At 37.8% G+C, this 22,417-nt stretch overlaps 6 protein-coding genes across 10 annotated transcripts; 2 read left to right on the top strand and 4 right to left on the bottom strand.

Moving 5' to 3' along the window:
- Window positions 1-82: 82 nt before the first annotated feature.
- On the bottom strand, window positions 83-3,242 carry LOC121753127 (hydroxyproline O-galactosyltransferase HPGT3-like). Of its 2 annotated transcripts, none has more exons than XM_042148310.1 (12): window positions 2,877-3,242; window positions 2,723-2,786; window positions 2,091-2,140; window positions 1,813-2,003; window positions 1,656-1,716; window positions 1,469-1,541; window positions 1,235-1,358; window positions 1,064-1,151; window positions 920-970; window positions 739-810; window positions 440-552; window positions 83-342 (listed from the first exon to the last, which is right to left on the bottom strand). In XM_042148310.1, exons 1-12 carry the CDS (start codon window positions 3,008-3,010, stop codon window positions 320-322), a joined length of 1,044 nt encoding a protein of 347 aa, XP_042004244.1. In that variant the 5' UTR covers window positions 3,011-3,242; the 3' UTR covers window positions 83-319. The 2 variants fall into 2 exon arrangements, with proteins under 2 accessions (XP_042004244.1, XP_042004245.1); XM_042148311.1 differs by having other exon boundaries at window positions 2,728-2,786; window positions 2,877-2,939.
- A 324-nt stretch (window positions 3,243-3,566) lies between these two features.
- On the bottom strand, window positions 3,567-6,049 carry LOC121753259 (ER membrane protein complex subunit 7 homolog). The gene is made up of 7 exons (XM_042148483.1): window positions 5,896-6,049; window positions 5,697-5,740; window positions 4,926-5,034; window positions 4,609-4,672; window positions 4,413-4,529; window positions 4,222-4,321; window positions 3,567-3,912 (listed from the first exon to the last, which is right to left on the bottom strand). Exons 1-7 carry the CDS (start codon window positions 5,970-5,972, stop codon window positions 3,815-3,817), a joined length of 609 nt encoding a protein of 202 aa, XP_042004417.1. The 5' UTR covers window positions 5,973-6,049; the 3' UTR covers window positions 3,567-3,814.
- Window positions 6,050-7,196: 1,147 nt separating this feature from the next.
- LOC121751258 (synaptotagmin-4-like) lies at window positions 7,197-9,912 on the bottom strand. The gene is made up of 13 exons (XM_042145974.1): window positions 9,756-9,912; window positions 9,592-9,675; window positions 9,437-9,487; window positions 9,245-9,365; window positions 9,052-9,173; window positions 8,858-8,959; window positions 8,708-8,782; window positions 8,545-8,624; window positions 8,321-8,471; window positions 7,996-8,226; window positions 7,630-7,920; window positions 7,423-7,536; window positions 7,197-7,340 (listed from the first exon to the last, which is right to left on the bottom strand). The coding sequence occupies exons 1-13, from the start codon at window positions 9,858-9,860 to the stop codon at window positions 7,197-7,199; spliced, it is 1,671 nt and encodes a 556-aa protein (XP_042001908.1). The 5' UTR covers window positions 9,861-9,912.
- Window positions 9,913-15,119: 5,207 nt separating this feature from the next.
- Window positions 15,120-17,934, bottom strand: LOC121751034 (ACT domain-containing protein ACR2-like). Of its 4 annotated transcripts, none has more exons than XM_042145738.1 (4): window positions 17,727-17,934; window positions 17,584-17,662; window positions 16,923-17,302; window positions 15,120-16,847 (listed from the first exon to the last, which is right to left on the bottom strand). In XM_042145738.1, the coding sequence occupies exons 3-4, from the start codon at window positions 17,046-17,048 to the stop codon at window positions 16,014-16,016; spliced, it is 960 nt and encodes a 319-aa protein (XP_042001672.1). In that variant the 5' UTR covers window positions 17,049-17,302; window positions 17,584-17,662; window positions 17,727-17,934; the 3' UTR covers window positions 15,120-16,013. The 4 variants fall into 4 exon arrangements, with proteins under 4 accessions (XP_042001672.1, XP_042001674.1, XP_042001673.1 ...); XM_042145740.1 differs by having other exon boundaries at window positions 16,923-16,958; window positions 17,059-17,646; XM_042145739.1 differs by having other exon boundaries at window positions 16,923-17,176; window positions 17,251-17,646.
- On the top strand, window positions 15,138-15,737 carry LOC121751035 (probable glycosyltransferase At5g25310). Its single transcript, XM_042145741.1, has 2 exons — window positions 15,138-15,531; window positions 15,621-15,737. The coding sequence occupies exons 1-2, from the start codon at window positions 15,163-15,165 to the stop codon at window positions 15,735-15,737; spliced, it is 486 nt and encodes a 161-aa protein (XP_042001675.1). The 5' UTR covers window positions 15,138-15,162.
- A 608-nt stretch (window positions 17,935-18,542) lies between the features above and the next one.
- On the top strand, window positions 18,543-22,317 carry LOC121751167 (vesicle-associated membrane protein 711-like). Its single transcript, XM_042145883.1, has 5 exons — window positions 18,543-18,823; window positions 19,611-19,801; window positions 20,094-20,257; window positions 20,522-20,613; window positions 20,994-22,317. Exons 1-4 carry the CDS (start codon window positions 18,607-18,609, stop codon window positions 20,607-20,609), a joined length of 660 nt encoding a protein of 219 aa, XP_042001817.1. The 5' UTR covers window positions 18,543-18,606; the 3' UTR covers window positions 20,610-20,613; window positions 20,994-22,317.
- Window positions 22,318-22,417: the final 100 nt, after the last annotated feature.

Genomic DNA, 22,417 nt, shown 5'->3' with positions numbered 1-22,417 from the left:
CTAAAAGTTAAATAGTAAAGTTATGATGATTTTGAAAACATTTGTGTGATAGTACTAAACAGGGAAACTTAGAATTAAAGGCTTCAATTTCAAATTAGACTCATATTACCAAATCCATCCTGAGTGTATTTCAAAACACTATTCTCTTAAGCAGTGTGCAACGAACAATTAGATGGTGAAGTAGAAAAGTATTACAACAAGAAAAAAGAAGTATTCCTCTAAATCTGAACTTTCTCTAGTCCCACTATAAGTAATGCCAATTTACCAGTAGAAAAAATTAATTCATCTCTAGCTAATCCAGCATCTCCCTAAATCCTTCTCAAGCCAAGGTGCAAAACTTGTCTGCAACGAACACCACGGAAACGAAGAATATGTTAAACACGATGCAGATTCCACCACGACCAACAAGACACGCACGCGTAGTTAGTTAGTTAGTTACCTTGCCCTGAGTAACTACAGCACAGACGGCTTTCATCTATGTATGTCGTGTTAACACCCATCATCCACGACCCCACAGAAACATCGTCATGAGCATACGCCTTCAATGATGCACTGTGTTGATACATACAACAAGAAAACAGCATTTTTTATCACAATATAATCAAAATCTCACAATATCTGTAAAATCAGTCTACAAATCTGTTTCCTTTGTCAAGAATGACACAATGGATGAAATACTGAAGAAACACCGACACTCCAAATAATAGCAGCGAGTTCAGAATATACGTAATGGCTGACCTGTTTATATGCACGTACTGCGCCAAATTTTTTGAGAGTACAAAGATAGAACCAGCTGCGTGGCGGAAGTATCTGCAAGAGAAGTTGTCGATGTTGAATTTGAATAGCACTGTTTATCATACTGTACAAACCAGTTTATAGTATTTAACGAGCATTCTTGACGTTGTGATGATACACTTACGATTTCTGATCACCAAACTTCCACCATTCTGGTTCGTACCATGTTTTTCCCCTGCAAGATAAACAGGTTCAAGTACTTACCAATGATTTACCTATTTTCACATATTAAATTTTTGTGTAAACTAATCAAGAAAGGGAGTATTACTCTTCGACTACTACATCTCCAGACTTCATGCAGCCGATATAAGCACTTTCTTTATCACGATGGCTTCGGAGAAGCTCAGTAAGGCCATCTGCCAAGATGACAGATACTATCTTTTTCAGTTCAATGAATTAGATATAGCAGCATACATCAAAGTAGAATTTCCAGATTTACCAAAATTCAAATCAACATTGTCGTCAACTTTTATGTAAAAGTCTGCATCCCACATCTGGACGGCCGCGCTGAAGAAGAATTTCACTTTTTTGGGCATTTCCTCCTGGGCCTCCTCATGATGATCCTAGCAAAATACTAACTTGTTTTACACTTGTATCATTTAACACTTATGTAACCGAAAATGCAAAGTTTACTGTCATTCCGCTAAACTGACATGGTATTTGGATGGCTTACAAGTATCAGAATGTCTTCATTTGCACGATTTTCCTCTGCAATACCACGGTCCAAGCTATCACCGCGATTAGGGCTGCAAATTCAAGCAACTGACGACGTTCAACTTCTAGTTTACAAATAGATGAAGATATAACACAACTATCAGCAGATTTTCTTTAGAAACGAAGTCCAGAGGCAAGTGGCTAACCTCCTTCCGATCACAAATCGCACGACGATTCCTCTTTCTTCCAGATTTTTTAAAACATCAGCTGCAATCACAATCAAAGCAATTGGTGTCATAAGTTTCAGATCAAGCAAACAAAAAAAGAAAGAGACTCGTCTGATATACATTAACTTTAACTTACACCGTGACATCCAAGACCCCCTGATGATGTTGCGGCGCAATCGACCACCAAAACCAGTATAAACTCCAATAACAGCAAGTAACTTTTTACCAGAAGAAGCTCCACTTTGCTGCAGCTGGTTCTTTAAAAAACCTTGGCTCTTTGCTAATGTTAATTCCATCTCAGCATCGGCTATCCTCCTCTCCAACCCCCTATACACGTGTAATCAATATGAGTGCCAATATGCTTAATATCTCTACTCTCACATCAATTCCCTTTGAAAGAAATGTTATACGTACTTGCACCCAAGGACCGACAGTTTGTCTTCCATGGTAAGCACCCTTGGCCGCTGCAAACGAAATGATAAACAAACACCCGTTAGCTTCCCTTTTTTGTTTCTTTTATAACATAAAACTGGAGAAGTACACATTGCATAAGAGTGTTAAAGCACATATTCTTGAATAACACCATTCATATAGGCTTTCTCGTGTCATATATGTTACATTCTCTGCCTTTCACCACTAAAATCACGCCGATATAGAGTTTCCTACACACATTACATAAGACTGCTAAAACACCGTGCAGGTAGGCTTTCTCGTGCCATATATGTCACCATTCTCTGCCCCCTGTTCACCCAAAGCCAGGCTTTACACCTCTATGTTCCATCGAGGCATATCACGTAGTGGCTCATTCACTCATAAAATCAATACCTAAATAGAGTTTTCTACACACACTTTCACCATCATAACTAATGGAATAGAAAGAGCATCTACTTAACAGACTTCAGCAGTTCATCTTACAAAGCTCGAATCTCAAATCTAGAACCAAACTAAGCTAAAACTATAGTACCATTTTACAACTTCTCTCCCAAAATAAAACACATCTCTTAAACCTAAATGCGAATTTTGTTTCAGATTCAGAATATTCAAACCTGACCAGAATTCTTCTTCAATAAACCAGCAAGCAGAGTTCGGTTCTGTGCATCTTGCCACAACCTGAGATAACAGCAAAAAAAAAAGAGAAAAAAGAATCAGATTATAGAACAGAAGAACTGATCATAAAGGGTAAATGCAGAAAAGGGTTACCGGCCAGCAACGTAGAGCCACGCAAGGCAAGAGAGGAAACCCATTAAAAGAGAAGATTTGGAGGTGTTTTGAACCGTCTTCGATTTCGATCGCCTCTCTGCTTTCGCATTTGTAACTGGTAAATAGCTCTCCATTTCCTCAAACACTAATCAGATTCAATTTTCACGATTTCTTGATCAATCGAGAAAAATCACTTCGGATGTGGTAGTAAAAGAATGTAGATTTCTCAAATCTTTAATGGAGAGAGAAAAAAACATGAAGTATGTCGGGAATAGAGAGAGAGAGGGGTTTGCTGGGGCCTGGGGTTATATGATTGGAGATGAAGGCAGTTTGTTAGTTTACTTCGTCACCCAGCGATTTCAACTACATGTCTACAACCATTTTTATACATTTTGGATTTAAATTCCATTCAAAAATTACCAGATTTGAGATCTGGGTTATACTTTTTGTGAAGTGAATTTGGTTGATTAAGATGTAAAGACACGATTTTTAACTTCTTTCACCAGCCATAAATTCATTTCAATTTTCAACAGTTTTTTCAATTTTGGAAATGATTTACACAGAAAAATTACACCAGATTTGAGATCTAATTAAATGAATTTGGTTAATTAAGAATTAAAGACTCGATTTTTAACTTCCTTTCAAGGAAAAAATGAGACATTTTGATGTACTATAATTAAGAATTGCAGCTTGAAAAAAATAGTACAGTACCATCTAAATTATCAAAAGCAAAATGCACAAAGTAAAGCATTCGTACAGAATCAAACTCATAACATTTGAGTCGAAGCAAAGGTGTTTACAAGGGAAACTTCACATGTAGCAAAGATTTCTTCCTATTAAAAACAAAAGTTCCTACAATATCTAATTTGAATGTCTTCTGCCTGAGTGTCACCTGTCTCTGCCCACGAGACGTCTTCATATTTGTTCGTTAAGATGTCTCAGTTAGTCCTCTGTGCTCCAGATAAGAAGTTTGCAAGAGATGGAACACCGCCTTGGGCTCCCATTTCCTCTTGAGCTCGTTTCAACTCTTCTGGATCTGCGTCACCAAAATCACAACATCATATCTTTGAATCACCAAATTTATTGAAAAAAACAGAGGGTTAATGATAATATCAGAATTTGGCAACTAAGCCACCTCATCACAAACAAATCATTACTGTAAAATTTAGAGGCTCCAGGGCAAGAACTAACTAAATGGCATGGCATATCTTAGGTTGTAGACTTTATATGCTTAATCTAAACATACCGGTGAGAAGTAGATGAAGTATATCGATTGGAAGAATGAATCGTATGAATTGAGGATTACGATGAAATCAGGAAACATAGCTCAACTTATCAAACTTACCCACTAGTTTGGGCATCAAAAACATGACGATAACCATAAATCCAATCATCAGACCCATTGGACTTTTCAAAAGGGAGAGTACATTGAATGGCTCTCTTATCTGCAAAGTATGAGATTAAAAATGTTACCTACTTTACAGAGTAAATTACCTAAATCGAATAAAAATAAAAGCAGGCCCAGATCTAGATTACCTCAAAGTACTGTTCCTCCACCATAGGCTCCAATACAAGCTCACTCAATGATCTCCTGTTCTCAGTTAGAGCTGCCTGGACCTTACCAGGATGCCTGGCGCTGACATCAACCCGGACCTAGAAGCAAATAAACTACCGTTACATTGGTTCCATAATTAACCAACTAAAGAAAGAACAGGAGAACTAGAATGCTTACAGGAGAGAAGAAATAGCCAATGGCAGCCACTTCAATAAGATGAGTTCCAGCTGGCACATTATGGCTTGAAAAATGGTTAAAGAAAAGCATTTGGTTCATTAATCAAGCAGTTACCATGTGTGATAAATTTTAGCTCAAGTCAGTAATCCGTAGATTTGACCATTCTAGGCTTCAGTTGTGGCTAGTAAGGTTGATACTTCATTGAGTCTCCATGACATAAAATTACGCAAACAAAAGGGAAAAAATAACTACAATTATGCATGCCAAAAACCTCAGAGATCAAGCCCGGTGCATGTAAATTAAAATCATCAGGATACAATGAAAAATATCCATCGGGTCTCACAAAGGTAACTTTTTCACCACCATTAAGTATGATCTTGATATTTGAAACCTTTGCGGGAAGACCAAATCCCGTTGAACTAAATCCTGGTTGGACAAAAATCAAACATAGAATTGCAAAGTTAGTTCGCCAGCCAACTTCAAAACACCAGTTAATGAGAAAAATAAAACTTCAAAACTTTGACTCATATCACATCACAGTTATTAAATAATACTAGCTCGATACTTTAGTAGTAGTTCTTATCAAGTATTATAACTCAGAAATATTATTCCGAAATGCAAACATACCCTTTTTGAGCAGATCCAAACTACAATTTCAGATTAATAAAAAAAGAGTGCACATTTATAAGAATTCAAATATTGCAAATTAGATTATAAACTTCTATTGGATCTTTTTTAACACTTTACTTCAACCTGGAAAACTCAGCCAACTGGCTAGCTTCCACCATCTATCTCAAAGTACAGATTTCTTGTATTTCTCGGGGAGATAAAAAGGCACATGATAGAGAATTTGTCTATACTGACACATACTCGAATTGCTTCAAATATATGATAATTTCAAGTAATAGCAAATTCCCAATCCTAACATCACTAAGCTATACTACATCATGATTTGCAACTAACTGTTTCCGGATCGGTATTCAACAACATAAATTTCATCGAAAGTTATTATTGGAAAAAAAAGTAGCAAAATTTAGGGCAATCTAGAAACTTGAGTGCATAAACCCTTGAAGCAACAGAAAGCATACCTGGAAATCGAACTTTGCCATTAATAGTATATCCCTCAGAATTCCTACAAATTAAAGGAACCTATTAGCGCTGAAAGAAAATAATAAAATCGGACCTATGTTCGAATCTCCAACAGAAAAGATCGATTCGAATAATTAGCACAGCATAATTTCCACTAAATCGAAAATTTGAGAAGGGCTCTTAGCGGAGAGGGATCACCTATTAGAGATCCCGAAGGCCGATGGCAGAAGAAGTAAGATCAGATAGAGAAACACCGTAAGGTAATGAGCTGCCATGGATTTGTTAGAGAGAGAGAGTTTTGACAATACGCAGAACTCTACACAGTTTCGTGTTCAGCAGTAGCTTTTATATTCCGATCGATTTGAAGAAAATTTTATTTATATACAGATTATATTTATCACATTTAATAGTAGAATTTTTTGGAATAATACAATTATATTCTACACTAATGCGTATGTGGATTTCATCAATAAGAATTAAAAATAAAATGTTAAATACTAATAACTTTGATCATCAATATTTCATAATTTTTGTAATTAAAACCTAACACTTTGATTTTTGAAAAATCAAACAAGATTGCTTAATATATACCTTTACTACATTGCAATATTTTCCTTCACCTTTTAAGTTAGTCGTTCCTAGCAACAATGTCACATTTAAGAACTAGACTACTAGAGTATTATATCTTTATCATCCTTGTACTTGTACATCATGCTAATACTATGCTACTTCCTTCGTCCGTGTCACATTTAGTGTGAGCATAGATTTTAAGAAATGTAAAAAAAAATGAGTTGAATAAGTTATTGGATTATGAGTCTCACATATATATATATTAATTATATAGTAAAATATGAGTATAATTGGTTGATGAAATGTGAGGTCCACTTACCATTTATGATAAAAATAAAATATAACTCTTATTTTGGGACGGGTTGAAATGGGAAAATGTGACACTTAATGTGAGACGAAAGTAGTATATAGGACTATGATTCTATATTTCTATTGATACCATTTGTCTGCGGAAGGATATATTTACAAACGAAACGGTATTGAACCACAAAAGTCGAGCTATCAGCACAATGGCTACGTATAATGAATGGTATGTGTACACATATGGCGTTGTTAGTTAGAATTGAATTGAATTAAATTAATGATAAAGAATATATCATTATTTGACTTGAAATTGGAATACAAGAATTAATTTAGAGCTATGTGGAAGTGGAAACTGAGAAAAAAGGTCAACTCAAGGAGGTTGAAAAGTGGCAATCATATGCAATAAATTACTCAAGACAAATCTACTTCCAAATGTCCAACAATAGGAAGGAAGAGGAATCAAAACTCCTAATCTCATGCTTCTTGAATTTCTTCTCGTCACCAAGAAAACAATCATAAAAAATGTTGCTATGAAATTGTACAACAATTGCTATGTTTTACATTAAGTGTACTATTAAAAAAACAATGTTTTTTTCTCAACTTATCGAACTTCTATATGATTGATTTCAGTCTCTGATAATAGAACGTGAGGTCCATTTGATGTGCAGCCTGACCTTTCCTGATTCAGTGCCATCTAAAGGAAAATCATCGGTCACTTCTCCGTCCAATATAGCCCTTGTCAATGTCAATATGCATCTCCCCATTTTATCCTAAAACATATTCAATTTTCATCAAGAAATCAAGAACACATAACAATACATTCATTTTCATCAAATATAAAAGAATCACCACCTTCCCAAATGTGTCATGGTCATAAACATCAACCAGCAGCAGCTCATGCAATCCATCCTCAACCACAAAATCAAATGTCTGATTCCAAACTGGATTCAATGTGTCATTCAGCACCTGCCAAAAAAAACACAGTACACCTACTTGATCAAGATCAAGACAACATTTTTAGTACTAAAAACATGCAAGAAAGGGTCAAGAAAAGGGCACCCTTGTCTTGTTTTTGTGCTCGGATTTCTTCATCGTTAGCACGACAAAAGGGTCCGATTTGCCCATGAGATCGGTGGCTGGCAAGCCCTCCGCAGACACCACAGTCACGGAGAGAACTCCTCTCACAATAATATCCTTCTTTGCAGCAGCAGCTACTTTCCCACTTGAATCTGCACCATCTTCTGTCAAATGCTTCAGTGCCTTCTCCAAAGAAGTTAGCCTAAAATCGGGATCGAACGGGTTCCAAACATTCTCCGTGCTAAAGGGACAGTAAAGCAGCTCCAAATGCACCTTCATATCCAAACAAAAGATCATCCAAAAAATCCCAAAAACATCATCAAAAGTGCTGATTGATCATATCCTAACCTGGCCGCGATTCTTGGTATCTCTCTGGATGTCAAGATCCTTCACGAGCTTCAGCCACACGTCCTTCACCTTACCGGGCTCAAGATTGCGCAGAGGCACCAGAGCACAGCCGATTAGCTCAGCAGCTTGAACTCCTTCATCGTCATAGATCTTGATTGTCAAGTGCTGAGTGGAAGTGTCCTCAACTTCAAACTCAAAGTGCTCATTCCAGATTGGACTTGTTTGGTTGTCCTAAAACAAGATTTTCAACTCTTCTTCACTACAAACCGGTACACAACTTGAACGTAAAAAGACAAAAAGGGCAAGGCCAAGATTCTGTTTTTACAATAGTTTTGCTGTTTTTGGTTCGATCAGGCAACGGGCGGATGCACAGCTTGGCAAATGGATCAGATTTGCCTATTATGTCTTTATTTGTCAGCTCCTTAGCCTCTATCAGCTTCACCTCCAACATTCCGACCGACTTAACCTCTAGGTAGCTGTATCAAGAAACACCTTCAGCTTATAACGCTTTTAGAAAGAAAGAAACACGAAGTGAAGTGATGGTTGCACCTATAGTCTCCAGGTAGTATAGGTATAATTTTTCGGACAGGCCAAGTGATCGAATCTTCTATTGCATCTCGTATCGTGCCCTAGCAAAATCAAGAAGCAATGTTCAATGATCTGCATAAATCAGCTCTTTCTTGTATAGATTACTGCAGAAAAGTCTTAAAACCTCAATGGCATCAGATATTCCTGGGATTGAAGATAAATCTCCACCAATCACTTTTAGTGTAAAATCAAGATTCCTCTGCACTCAAAACTCCAAGTTTTAGGACAACCTTAAAAACAAGAAATGCAACAAATGTGTAGGACTCAGATTGACCTTCTCTCTCAAGGAAAAACAAACAGCTCCAAAGCATGGGAACTCATCAGCCAGAGGTTTGAATATCAGCCTAAAAACACCTGTGAATCCAATGTTCTTGACCTGCATCCCACAAAAATGGAGTTGGGAATTCAAAAAGATTGCATTTTTCACACACACACATTGCTATATGGTGAGGGAGATGGAGAGAGTGCCTGTATTGGCAGTGCCACCCCAACTCGAGTCTTGATTTCGAGCACGATGTCTGGATTTCCATCCCACTGCATGTCCATTTCCATAACTATCTCATTAGGCTCACTGTCCAATATGGCAACTCCTATTTCACATTAAAAAATGCAGTTAATTAACAATCAAACATCAGTATTAATCATAACAAATCAAAGCAACCTGTGAATTGTGGTGCTACAGTTCCAAGAGTCAATGTGGAGAACTTGAGAGAAGCCAAGATTGCTGGCCTATATTGCTCAAGAATTGGCTCTACTGAGTCCCTTATCACTTGTGATGCCGCCTGCGCACCACATAAGTCAGCAGCGTGACAAACTCGTGACTGAAAAAACGAGAAAAGGATACGTAGTAAACCTCATCAACATAAGGCCATATTTTATCTAGGTGTTGGTTAAGCCAGTTAAGCTGCAAAATGAGATCAATCACATAAGATCACATGACATTGTAGTATCAAAACAGAACCAAAATTCATGTAATGACTAACTCAACTTCTGCCTCTGTGAAAAGACAATCCAAGAAGGGTAGAATTTGTCTGGCAGAAGCTTCCTTGAATCTTGCACAGTTATTCGAGCCAATGCTGCTATTGCTGCTGCCTGTTTAATTTCATACAATTAGGCAAAGTAAAATTTAATTGTTTTTTTATTCTAGAAATTAACTCATACAAAAAAATTACCAAATCAATTCGCTTTTTGGATCTGATAGTTTGGTATTTGGCGAATCCCACAATCAATCCGAAGGCAACAGCGAAACCCAGAATGTAACCTAGGAAAAATCCCATCTTGGGAAGAATTAAAGATTTGTTTTTTATTTTTCTTTGATTTTTTCTTGTGATTGAGTTTGGAGGTGGTGGAAAACGCAATTCAAGAGTGTTTATTCAATGTATACCAGAAAATTTGTTTCACATTTAACCTGGGATTGAATCCCACAAAAAAATATTGGATGAATAATTCTTGATTTCCAAAGGAATCAAGAATGGAAACGGTATTACCGGTCGATTGATGACGTGTCTGTCTTGATTGCTTCCCACGTGCCTAGTGTGATTAAGGGTGGCACGAACTAGCCTTTGTAGGAGTACTTTGTAGAGTATAAAAATTGTACTTCCTCCGTCATATTAGAAATGAAATATTTACTTTACAATATTGGATTTATGTAGTGATATTTTGTGAATTAATGTAGATTGAATAAAGTAAAAGAGATGAAAAAGTAGTAATATTATTTTTTTCATTTTAGAAAACGTTTTATTTTTAATGGGATAACCCAAAAATAAAAATGTTTCATTTTTAATGGAACATATAGAGTATTAAATAAGCTTGTTTAGATACTACTAATATATTTGCATATGATATAAATTTTTTTAAAAAAATATTGAGACATGTACAAATTTAATTAACAATGGCTCGACAACAAGACATTTAATACTGTACTAAGTGAAAGGTCTTGGATTCAACAATGCTTATGTATTAGACCATCTCCAACCGTACTCCAAAAATGAGTTTTGGTATAGAAATCTTCTCCAACCATACACCGAACTCAAACCAATTTTTGGTGTTTTTTGTGAAACAACACCAAATATGGTGTTACTGCAAAAATTTTGTGAGACAAAAATCCAAAAATAGTGTAAATTTTGAATTTGGTGTAAATGATTGGAGTAAAACTACATTTTTGTGTGATGTAAAAATGAGTTTGAGTTTGGTATAAATTGTTGCAGATGGTCTTAGCAAATACAAGCACAAGGGGGAACTTAAGCCATTACCAATTTACTGTACTACTTTTTTTTCTATTATCGAACTTGTTTAAATTATTAAAAAATATTTTCAACTTTTATTAAGTTGATGTTATTGCAAACAAAATATTAGAAATGGTGGATTAGGAATGACTAAATATAAAATCATAAAAAATAAAAGAACAAATAAATTGGATGCAGGAGGAGATGAATTTAAGAGAAGAATAAAATGAATAAAATGTTAATAGTAAACCAAATTATGTCCTTGCATCCATCATTGCGTCTACATATGGATATTTTTTTTCCAATCTCGTGAACTGGTGATAGTCCCATTTAAGTATACCTTGTTTGTTGATCTAAATCTATTTTTGAAAAAACATGGTCCAACAACATTAAGACTAAAGTCCTAAAATGGTCCCTAACATTTGACGTTTTTTTTATTTTGGTCCAAAACATTATATTTTGAATTATTCGGTCCCTCACATTTGAAATCGGACTACATTTAGTCCTAAATTGACGGAATGGTTAAAATGTAACGGTCAATGCAATTTAAATCAATTTTGACTGGATTAAGATTTATAACTATGTTTTATTAAGGGCTAATACCTAATTAACCTAATTAACCTAAAACTTAAAAATGCAAAATGTAAAATAAGTTAAAATATAAAACCTGCAAATAAAAAATAAAATAAAAATGTTCGACTGAAATGCGAAGTGACGCAGATTCCCTATATAGCAAAAATCCCTCATTCACCAACCCCTCCGGTAAGAGCTGCCGCCTCCGCCGGTGCAACCAGCTCTCCCCTCAAGTCAAGCATCGCGCCTTCACCCCGACTAGGAAGACACCATCATTCACACCCAGTCGCGCTTCATCAACAAATGGGCCACCATTGTCCCCTCCTCTCCGGCAGCACCGACAACGCAATAAAAAAACCACTGCAATTCTACCCTCAAGCGCAAGTGCTATTCTTTCACCGAAGACGACAACTCCTCCCTTGAAGAGATCTGTCACCTGCCGACTCCACCTCTGCCACTTATTTCGCCCTTCCCAGTCCCTCCACCTCCGGTTCTACCCACACCAGCTCTCTGCTCACCGATCCGCCCACGAGGCTTAGTCTCTCGCTCCCCGAGATCGACTCTGTTACTCACAACACTGACTCACAACTCATTCTCCAAAAATTCAACCTAATTCTATACAATTGCTGCCACCGCAACCAATTCAACCGATGCAACGGCAAGCGGGGGTCAATTTTGTACCCTTCAGCGCGGAATCGATATGAGTGATGCATGAGATAATTCGAGCAGAGGTAAGGAATTACATGGTTGGATTGGAGAAGTAGCGACGGCGAATTGAACACCAGGAGAAACAGCATCATAAATTGATACGAACATGGTGAGTAGATCGAACTCGACACCCTTCCGCTTCAGCTTCTCGACGCACTTGGCCAGCAGCGTCGAGTCCTCTTTCTCCCGGGCCAGCATCTTCTCAAGATGGGATTCGGCGTGGTCTTGTGCCGGATGGCCTAGATGAAGCCCAGAAGAAGAGCAGGGAGCAGAGGGAACCAAATCAGGAGCGACGACAAAGGTGGGGGCGGGCAACGGCGGCAGAGGAGAGTGGTGGAGTGGAAGGGGAAGAAGAGGGCGTCGAGAGAGGATATAAGAGAGTGTCTGGAGAGAGAGTCCAAATTTGTTTTTAAAATAAGAAAAATATTAATTATTCTAATTTAAATCTCTACATTAGTCGAAATTGTTTAAACTGCCGTTGACCGTCATCTTTAAACGACACCGTCCAAAAATGACTTAATGTGGTCGCATTTCAAATGTGAGGGACCGAATAATTCAAAAGATAATGTTTTGAACCAAAATAAAAAAAAACGTCAAATGTTAGGGACCATTTTGGGACTTTAATCCAACATTAATAATTCACTAACATATTTGGTGACTTACTAGGCTACTAGCCATGACAAACTATATAATCAATTAAACTTTATAGTACTAATGAATTGTTTTTTTCTTAAATTATGGAGTGCCTATGTGTACTATATACTAATAGTTTTTCTGACCCTAAGGAATGTTTGTTATATATACCTAGATTGGGAAATTATTCTTTTCCATTTTGAATTCATTATAATTATAACTCAAACATTATGAAGAAAAAAACAATGGTCGTCAACATATGACAGTATTCAATAAATGAAATTGTGTATGGCTAAAAAACTTGATATATAGATCCTGTGTATATAACCAATAGTAGCATTTAAAACTTTAAATTCATAAGTACATTTTAGGACACCAATTTTATATTTACAAAAACATGGACCAATCGATGCATGTATCTATGAACTGATCAATAAATAAATTGTTGGGGAATATTAATAGTACTGAATTCCTTAAAAGTCAATTTATTTTCTCATATACACTTATTATACCAAAAACGAACGCTAAACTTAACTCATGTCTCACGCTCGCATGAGAATTTTAATAAATTTAAGCTGTCACCACAATAAAAATAAACGGATGAATGTTGAATTAATTTGGATAAATTTTGTCAATTTAGGGGTGTTCGATTTGCAAGATTGTGTCCGGGATTGAATTTGTAGTGTGTTTGGTTCATCAGATTCAATCCCATAACTTAATCCTAGATGAATAATCATGGGATAATTAGTCATAGTTAATCCTTGTGACTAAAATAATCTCACAACTCAATTATAATCTTAGTATTATTTTATATTGAAAACAAAACACCACATAAATGGAAGAAATTAAGTCCGTGACTAATGTTCGTGGGCGTGGGGTTTGGGATAACATTATTAGAAATGGAGATAAAATTAAAGAATTAATATGTATCTGACGTGAATAAAAAAATCGACTTTGAATTTGTTAATTGATTGATAAGATTATCAGTCAGATAAAAAATGTAAAAGTGTGATATGATCTTTATCAATAACTGTTTTTCATTCACTCTATGTAATTATGCGGGTATATAATTTATTGGTTGGAGAGTTGTGTTTTATAATCTTTTAATACATCGAACTTACACATATCAAACATGACCTTGTTGTATGTTTAGATTAATTAGATTCCAAATTGGTCACCCAAAAAAACCACTAAAATTTGATTTCAAATTAATTAGTTATGGGTAGGTAATTATTTACTAAAGTGTAATAAACTACTACTAATTAATTACTCCTATATAAATCCGTATTGTTAAACTCATCCGTATATACACGGACGGAACCAGAAGTTCGAAGAAGCCGGTGCAGAATTAAAGTAAAACATTTTATATTTAATTTTACCTATAAAATTTTTCCAAATTTTGTGAGACACTAGATGATAATTGTAATTAAAAAAATTCAATAAATCTCCATTATCATCTACTATATATATTACTAAAACTCCTAATCCAATCTAAATTCATAGCTATCTAATTCCAAATTAACAAACAAAAGTATAGAGTAATTCACAAATCACTATCATAATTTCTTAAAATGCAATTCTAAATTATAAAGCAAATTATCAAGCCTTGATACACTATCCTTAAATAATTGGTCATCTAATAATTGAAAAATAGGCACGTATAAATCTCAAAATTTTAATTATATTTAAAATAAATTTGGATGATAAATAAAAGCAATATATAAGGGTGATTAGCTAGTGGGCATACTCATTGTTAGAGCATCTCCCATGGCGGACGTCCGGTCGGACATCCGCGATGGGCGACCGGGACGTCCGCCATTGTAACAAAGCAACTCGGATACGGATGTCCCGTATGGACGTCGGATGTCCTCGGATATCCGGGCGACAGGCGGGCGGACGTCTGCCATTGTGGCGTGGGTCGGACGTCCGGGTCGGACGTCCGAGTTTATTTTTTTTAAAAAAAACTCTATATATATGGCTCGTTGAACTTCATTTCATTCGTGTATTCCGTATCAAAATTATAATTCCGTTACGTAATTAAATAATTGTGATTTTTTTATTGCGGAAAGTCCCAGTGGGAAGGGCGATGGGAAGGGCAGATTGTGCAGGGGAAGTCCTAGTGACGTGGCAGTGGGATGGGAAGTCCTAGTGACATGACAAGAGGTGTTTTTGGGAAGTTCTAGTGGATGTCCGAGTGGGACATCCGTGCAATGAAGATGCTCTTAACCCCCATAATCAATTCTCTGTAGTTATTTTCAATGCTTAGAAAAGACTGAATTTCGTGCTACTATTACTCATTACCTTTCTGCATCAAACATTGCGCATCATGGCTCTGAATCATCTTTACCTTTACTTTGCCAAGATAGTTAAGCATGATTATGACTCAATTACGAGAGCTTCCTTAATTAACTATAATTAGCTAATCAAAGATTAATTAAAGATGAATCATGGTTGCAGGAGTTACAAGGAGATGGAGAGAAGACTGAAGGTGTATGTATACGAAGAGGGAGAGCTTCCAATAGTGCATGATGGCCCATGCAAAGACATCTACACCAGTGAAGGGAGATTCATCCATGAGATGGAGCATGGAAGCCATAGATTCAAGACAAGCAGACCTGAACAAGCTCATCTCTACTTCATGCCATTCAGTGTGACATGGATGGTGAAGTATCTCTACAGCCCCAACACCTACAACCTCACCCCGCTCCTAGAATTCGTCTCCGATTACGTCAAACTCATCTCCACCAAACACCCCTTCTGGAACAGAACTCAAGGAGCTGACCATTTCATGCTCTCTTGCCATGACTGGGTGAGCACTGATCATCACCACCTAGTTCAAAGTCCTTGATCATACACAATCTGTTGTTTGTTTGTTTGAACATGGTATCTATCCTGCAGGGACCTCGCGCATCAGAAGGAAACGCACGCCTCTACAGCACATCCATCCGCTTCCTGTGCAATGCAAACTCATCCGAGGGATTCATCCCTCAGCCTCCCACCTCAAAACATCACTAAATGGGAGGATATAGTGGTCTGATAAGATTACAGGGATGCAATCCGCGTAGATGGCCTCGACTATTCTGGGGCTAGCCACTTCATAGCCACTGGGGCATAAGCAGAACTTTGATTTCAGCATGTAGTCATAATAGTTTAGATTTTTAGGGAGGTACTCATAGATGTGGAGGTCAGGGTCCCTGCCCTTCCAGTGGTGGAGGAGGACCGGCCTAACCGGACCATGGAGGCCTCCAGCAAAGAATGCAAGGTGGGGCCTTGGGGCAGTGGGGGGAGGAGTTAATGACACAGAAAGGTTTGGCATTTGAACAGTTGAAGTTCAAGCCATACCTCACAGACCCTTCGTTCTATCGCGGCCTCTAAGCATTTTATGACTCTGTCTTTCTCACTCTCCGTGTTGAATGCTCGCCCATCCGCGTGTCTCACAAAGTACTCCTGCGGGGCGTTTCTTGTCAAGGATTTGAAATGTGTATAAATGAGAAAAGGAAAGGCATGTTTATGTATACTTGGTATGCAAAGCCTTAAGCCTCTGCAAGCATCTACTGAGGCATGAAAGATGACATATTGCATATCAATAAGTGTGCAGACAGTGTCAAACATTAGCCTTCTCCTGTCCTTGCATTGGATGGTGACAATTGAGTAGCCCTTCTCAATGCACCTCTCAATGGACACACTCGTCCTCCTGGAGCTCGTTGGGCTGTCAAAGTCGCGCACGGAGAGCATGAGCTGGTGGAGGCGCCGCTCCACTCTGGTGGTGCTGCTCAGCTTCCCCTTGGGGAGCCCGGCCGCGGGCTTCACCTCCTGGTGGCTGGCAGCACTATCCTCCTCCGTGGCAGTGGTGGCGCGGAGGACTGTGGTCAGGTGGTCCTCGATGGCGTGGAGCCTGTGGTCATCGATGGGGGTGTCCACAGACTGATCGGAAATGTAGGCGATGCAAGCCAGGAGAGCGTTGTGGCTCCACGCGTGTGCCTCAACGATGTTGCACCCCATGTCAGCCAGTGCTGCTGAGATCTCAGAGAACAGCCCTGGCCGGTTCTTACCTGTCATCTCTATCGCCTGAGCCTCCCCGCGGCTGACTGTCTTTGGGCTAGAGGCTTTCCCCGCGCTCACAGCCTGCGCGTTCGCTACTCAACTCAATCAAACAACATAATATCAACAACTAGGCAAACACATCAAATCAAGAACCACCTGCTGGATGTAGTTGATCACTCTTTGATCTGTAACCTTGAAGCCCAGTTCATTTTTCACATGAAAAACAGCACAAAACAAGATCAAAACACCCTCTCTCACTTTCACAAAGAGAGAAGGATGCATACATACATACCATCCAAGAAACAGCCAGCATCACAAGAGATGTAGCCTTTAGATATGGTGAGGTTCAAAATCAGTTAGAGCTTGCACCACATCCAACAAGAGGCTTTGCTTGTGTTCACACAGTCAATCTGTCCATTTCCATCCCATCCATAACCAAATTCTTTCTTTCTCTTCATAAAAATTGCAACTGCACTAAACTAACCTTAACAATTGTGCAATCTTCTAAGCTTTCATTGTCCACATTCACTCTCAAACTGTAACCAGCAAACACAAATCCACTTCTTTAAACACACACACACACACACATATATACTCCCTCCACCTACTATTTGAAGTCATACTTTGACTCGTTTTGTAATAAATTGGAGTGTAATGATTTAACAGATTGTGAGGTCCACTTATCCAAAATGGAAAAGAGTAAATGAGACCTTGAATCATGGACATCCCGAAATGGTAAAACGGGACATTATTCGTGGACGGAGGAAGTATATAAATATAGTAGTGACAAAATTTGAAGATCGAGAAACTTAATTACGTTGGCCCATGAATCCTCTCTGGAAGGTTGTGAAAATCAGGATCAAAATAAGGGGAGCAAACTCTGTTCATCCTGCAAACTAATTCAATAAAGATTCATAATTTATTTCAAGAATGCAAGTGATTGAGTGAGGTAATTTGTACCTGAGATTTTGTGTTTGTGGCTTCAATTTTTTTTTTTCAATCAGAAGGAGTTAAATCTCCAGTTCTTGATGAGAGGAGAGGTTTGCATGAAGCAAATGAGCATAGCTCAATCCCATATCATCCACAACAACAACCAATTCCCACATAATGAAACTGCAATCAAATCAACTGCAAAGATTGCTGTTTTCTTTTTTCTTTTCTTTCTAGATAAAATGATTTCAGGATATGTTGCATTTGGAATCGATTAATGAGAGGTTTATGTTGATGAAATGGATGGTGGAGTTTGAATTAGTTAGTAAAAAAAAAACAAACAGCCCCTGTCATTAATTCTTTTATCCATAGATGTCTCCTTAAATATTGGGAAGTTGGAATACCTAACAATCTGTCTTAATAATATTATTACATGGAGTATTATTCGATTCATAGTGATTCATAATACTATCAAAGTTTAACTACTTTGCCAACTTTCGGCAAAAAATGATTAATTCATACATTTAGAAATTAGAACCTGAATCTGGCAAATACGCATAATATTTTGGACTAAAATGGAAATTCTCTTTTGTTAAGAATAAAAATTGATCCTATTCTAATGTTTAAATAGATAGCGTTTTAAGTTAATAATTAGGTTAAAATCGTTTTAACTGTCAAATTTATGTGCGTTCTCATTTTATGACGGGAAACTATTCTAGTAGAAGCTATCAACGTTCTTAACTAAAATTGTAAAATGATTAAAAAAATAAACTTTAATTTTATTTATACAACAAAGAAAAATAAAGAAGCAAATATATAGGGTCGAATCCGTCGTGGAAAGCATTTTTTCAATATTTTGAATCAGGGCAGGGCAGGGCATTTGATTGAGGCATAGAGAGAGAAGAAGGGGATGGCGATACTTTACGCGCTGGTGGCGCGTGGCTCGGTTGTGCTGGCGGAATTCAGCGCTACTTCCACCACGGCGAATGCGATCGCGCGTCAAATTCTCGAAAAAATCCCCGGTAACAATGATACCAACGCCTCCTACTCGCAGGATCGCTACATTTTTCACGTCAAACGCACCGATGGCCTCACCGTCCTTTGTATGGCCGACGACACTGCCGGAAGTACGTTCACCTCTCGCTCTACCTTTTCTGTGTGGAGAATTTGATGGCGTCGTGTTGTTTTTTTTGTACATTGAGCTGGCATTCGTACGTGAATATGATTATGTGTAGGTTTTGTGATTAGGATTTTGAATTTTGATATGAATTGATGCTTGCCCGTGTGAATTTTGATATTGGAATTGAAAAAGGTGATTTCAGATTAGCTCATCTGGATATTTATGACTCTTGTATGTTGACGATTTTCTACTCTCTCTTTTTTTTAATCTTTGCGCTTCTTCATGTGGATCTGAAAAGGTGTCTATGAGTTGCAGCATATAATTCGGTTTAATTTGTTACTTTTAATGGTGATTTTTTAGATTGAGGAAAGCTTTGTTTTATTAATCGTGAGGAGAATATTATAAGCTGTTTTTTAGTCAATGAAGAATCTCCTTATGTGAAGTAACGCTGGAATCCTTAAGTCTAGCAGCAATACCTGTTCATCAGTTGATATTATCTTTTGGAGGCAATTTGTATTCATTGGATAAACGGTTTGATGTGTCGAAATTTGGGATAATATTGGACTCGTAGCACCATCATTTTGCATTCTGTGTTCGTGGTTCGTTATTCTTGATGTATAAAGAATCATAGATTGTAGTGTTTGAGGGATGTCTTTCCTTCTCTGTTTTTAATCCTCTTATGGCTTTCATATCCCTTCTTGTGCGGTTGAGGGAGATCATGGTATGCCCTTCCTTCCAGTATCACATTCACGTGCTTAACTCGAAAATTTTCCTGTTCTTTCAAATCCACACAGGGAGAATTCCTTTTGCATTTCTTGAAGAAATTCATCAGAGATTCGTCCGGACATATGGTCGAGCTGTATTGTCCGCGCAGCCATATGCTATGAATGATGATTTTTCAAGGGTCCTCAGCCAACAAATTGAGTATTTCTCAAGTGATCCTAATGCTGACAGGATAAACCGGCTTAAAGGTGAAATGAGCCAGGTAATTATCTCTTTGCTAACCGTTTGGTCTCTTGGTGTTGCTTTGGTTAATTTTACTTTTGCTACCAAATTCTGTATGAACTTTCAGCTATGAGGATGTCGCCTTGTTGTGTTTAAAATGTGTGCCTTGAGTTTTAGGTTGTGAATTGTGAAATGCATTACCTTTTTGGCTTGATATGGAATCACAATTATTGCTAACCGTTACGGTTGATCTAATTTGAATATATTGCACTGCTATTTTTCTACTGATAAATACTAGTAGTAAGTATGCTGTCTATTGGTTGTCGTTGCAGGTTCGGAATGTCATGATTGAGAACATTGATAAAGTTTTGGATAGAGGTGATCGGCTAGAATTATTGGTTGATAAAACTGCCACTATGCAAGGGAACACTTTACGCTTCAGGAAGCAAGCTCGCCGTTTTAGAAACACTGTATGGTGGAGAAATGTCAAGCTTACGTAAGTTTCATATCTATGTACCTGTAACTCATGGAAAACTCTGGTTAAAATAAAACTTGTTTTACCGTATGCTAGTTCAGTTTGTATCTCTTTGTGTGGTATTGCTGTGCTTGAAAGACCATCTTCTCCTTCTATAGTAATTTATGAGATCTATTTGGTAGTACGTATTAAATTTTGCAGTACAGTAGAATAGTCTGTCATGTTACATCTGCATTATATCATACATATTTGTTTCTAAACAAGTGATGCTGGGGTATTGTGCAGGATTGCATTGATATTCCTTCTCCTGGTAATAATCTATGTCGTTTTGGCTTTTGTTTGCCATGGCCCCACTCTTCCGTCTTGCCTGTAATGAGGTCTGGCCGAGTGACATCTGGATGCTATTTCTCTTTTCTCTTTCTTCGGTTAAGTGTATGCTCGATTCTTCCGCTTCATATCTCCTTGATATGCATGAAGAAGTTGTTGCTTTTATGGTCTTGATTCCCTGGTTTGAGATTTAGTCATGTGTAAAGCTTTCTCTGTAGGACTCCAGCTCTATCTAGATGTTTTGGATTCCACTAGGTATTTTCAAGAATATTTGAAATGGTTGGTTTGTTTTGTAATTGACATTTGTGGATATATATAAGTCATGAGTGTTGTTCGTTTGAGATATTGTCATTTGTCTTCTGGATACATTTTCTCTGCTAACTAATAAATTTCGTGAATTCTAATCACGTCGTTACTTCTGTGCTATTAGAGCATGCCAGAGCTACCCTCTCCATCTGGTCCGGATGACAATCCTGGTACTACACAGAGGTAACTTCATGCCCTAACCCTCAACAATATTTTCACTTTTAACGATAAATGCCAGCTCGACGATGAAACTGAATCAATGTGCATTACTGTTGGATCATTGGCCACTCGTAGTGGTATCAGAAATCCATCCTATAGGTAGAATAGATTTTAGACCCCACAAAAACGGGTGAAATAGGTGCATTTCTGTACTCTAGCTTTTGGATTATTTCCATATGATTGTCACTCTAATCTTGATAGATAGAATAAATTAAATAAGAAATCAAAAGCAGTCACATGTTGTTGAATGATCGGTCCAGATTTGCCTCCTTTAGCATGTGTTTTCCAGATTGAGGGGCCCTTTCACGTCTTAACCAAAACATAACATCCCATACTTTATAGTATTGTACCTTTCATTGTTAGCATAATATTTGCCAAAATTGTCTTAATTTTACCTATTTGTGTCTGTTAATTAGTACTAAAAGTATTTTGTACCATTTGTGAACTTCAAGTCCGCAAGCTTACAAAAATCCAACTTGCTTGTATGCCCCCCTCTCTCTCTCTATCTCTCTTCCACTCAATTCCTCTCCCATCACCAACCTCACTTCCCCTTCTATATAACAAGGAGATTTGCACTCACCCTTTGTCACACTACTCTCTCTTAACTCTCAACCCTAATACACCACCATGGCCGCAGCCTGAGCTGTCGTGATCCTCTCATTCCTCCTCCTCATCTCGGCCTCCTTCACCTCTGGGTGTGGCACGTGCCCAAGGCTCCCCCGGTGAACCCGTTCTGCCCCAGGGACACATTGAAGCTCGGCGTCTGTGCTGACCTCCTTGGCCTGCCCCGTCGGGCGACTAGTGCTGCCCGCTGCTCGAGGGGGTGGCGGCATGCCTCTGCACTGCCATCAAGGCGAACGTGCTCGGCATAAACCTAGACGTACCGGCGGCGCTCAGCATCTTGCTCAGCGCTTGCCAGAAAACGGTTCCTCCCGGTTTCAAATGTGATTGAATGCAGTGAGAACTGAGAAGTTCATTGAAACTTGAGATTGATGTGTACTGTATCCCTCTTCTTTGTTTGTGTGTGTTCTCTCCCTCTCTCTCTCTCTCTCTCTATTTAGGTTTGAATGATTTAATTTCATGCAATAGGCTAGGCAAGAATGTTTGCCTTTAGCGTACTAATAATGCCTTGCACTATTTGTTACCAATCTGCAGTAGAGTATTATTGTGACGATTTGATGCTGCATGTGTCCAAAATTATCAAATTGCTGGATTTATTTCACATTATATACACAATTAGTCTCATTTCATTCTTTAATTGTTATTATAACTATTGTCTTTTCGTATGGTAGATTTAAGTTTTAGAACATCCGCAATGGTGCCCGTTCC

This window comes from Salvia splendens, chromosome 10 (genome assembly GCF_004379255.2).
Source record: "Salvia splendens isolate huo1 chromosome 10, SspV2, whole genome shotgun sequence".
Classification (NCBI taxonomy): domain Eukaryota; kingdom Viridiplantae; phylum Streptophyta; class Magnoliopsida; order Lamiales; family Lamiaceae; genus Salvia; species Salvia splendens.
This window is presented reverse-complemented; position numbering and strand designations above follow the sequence as displayed.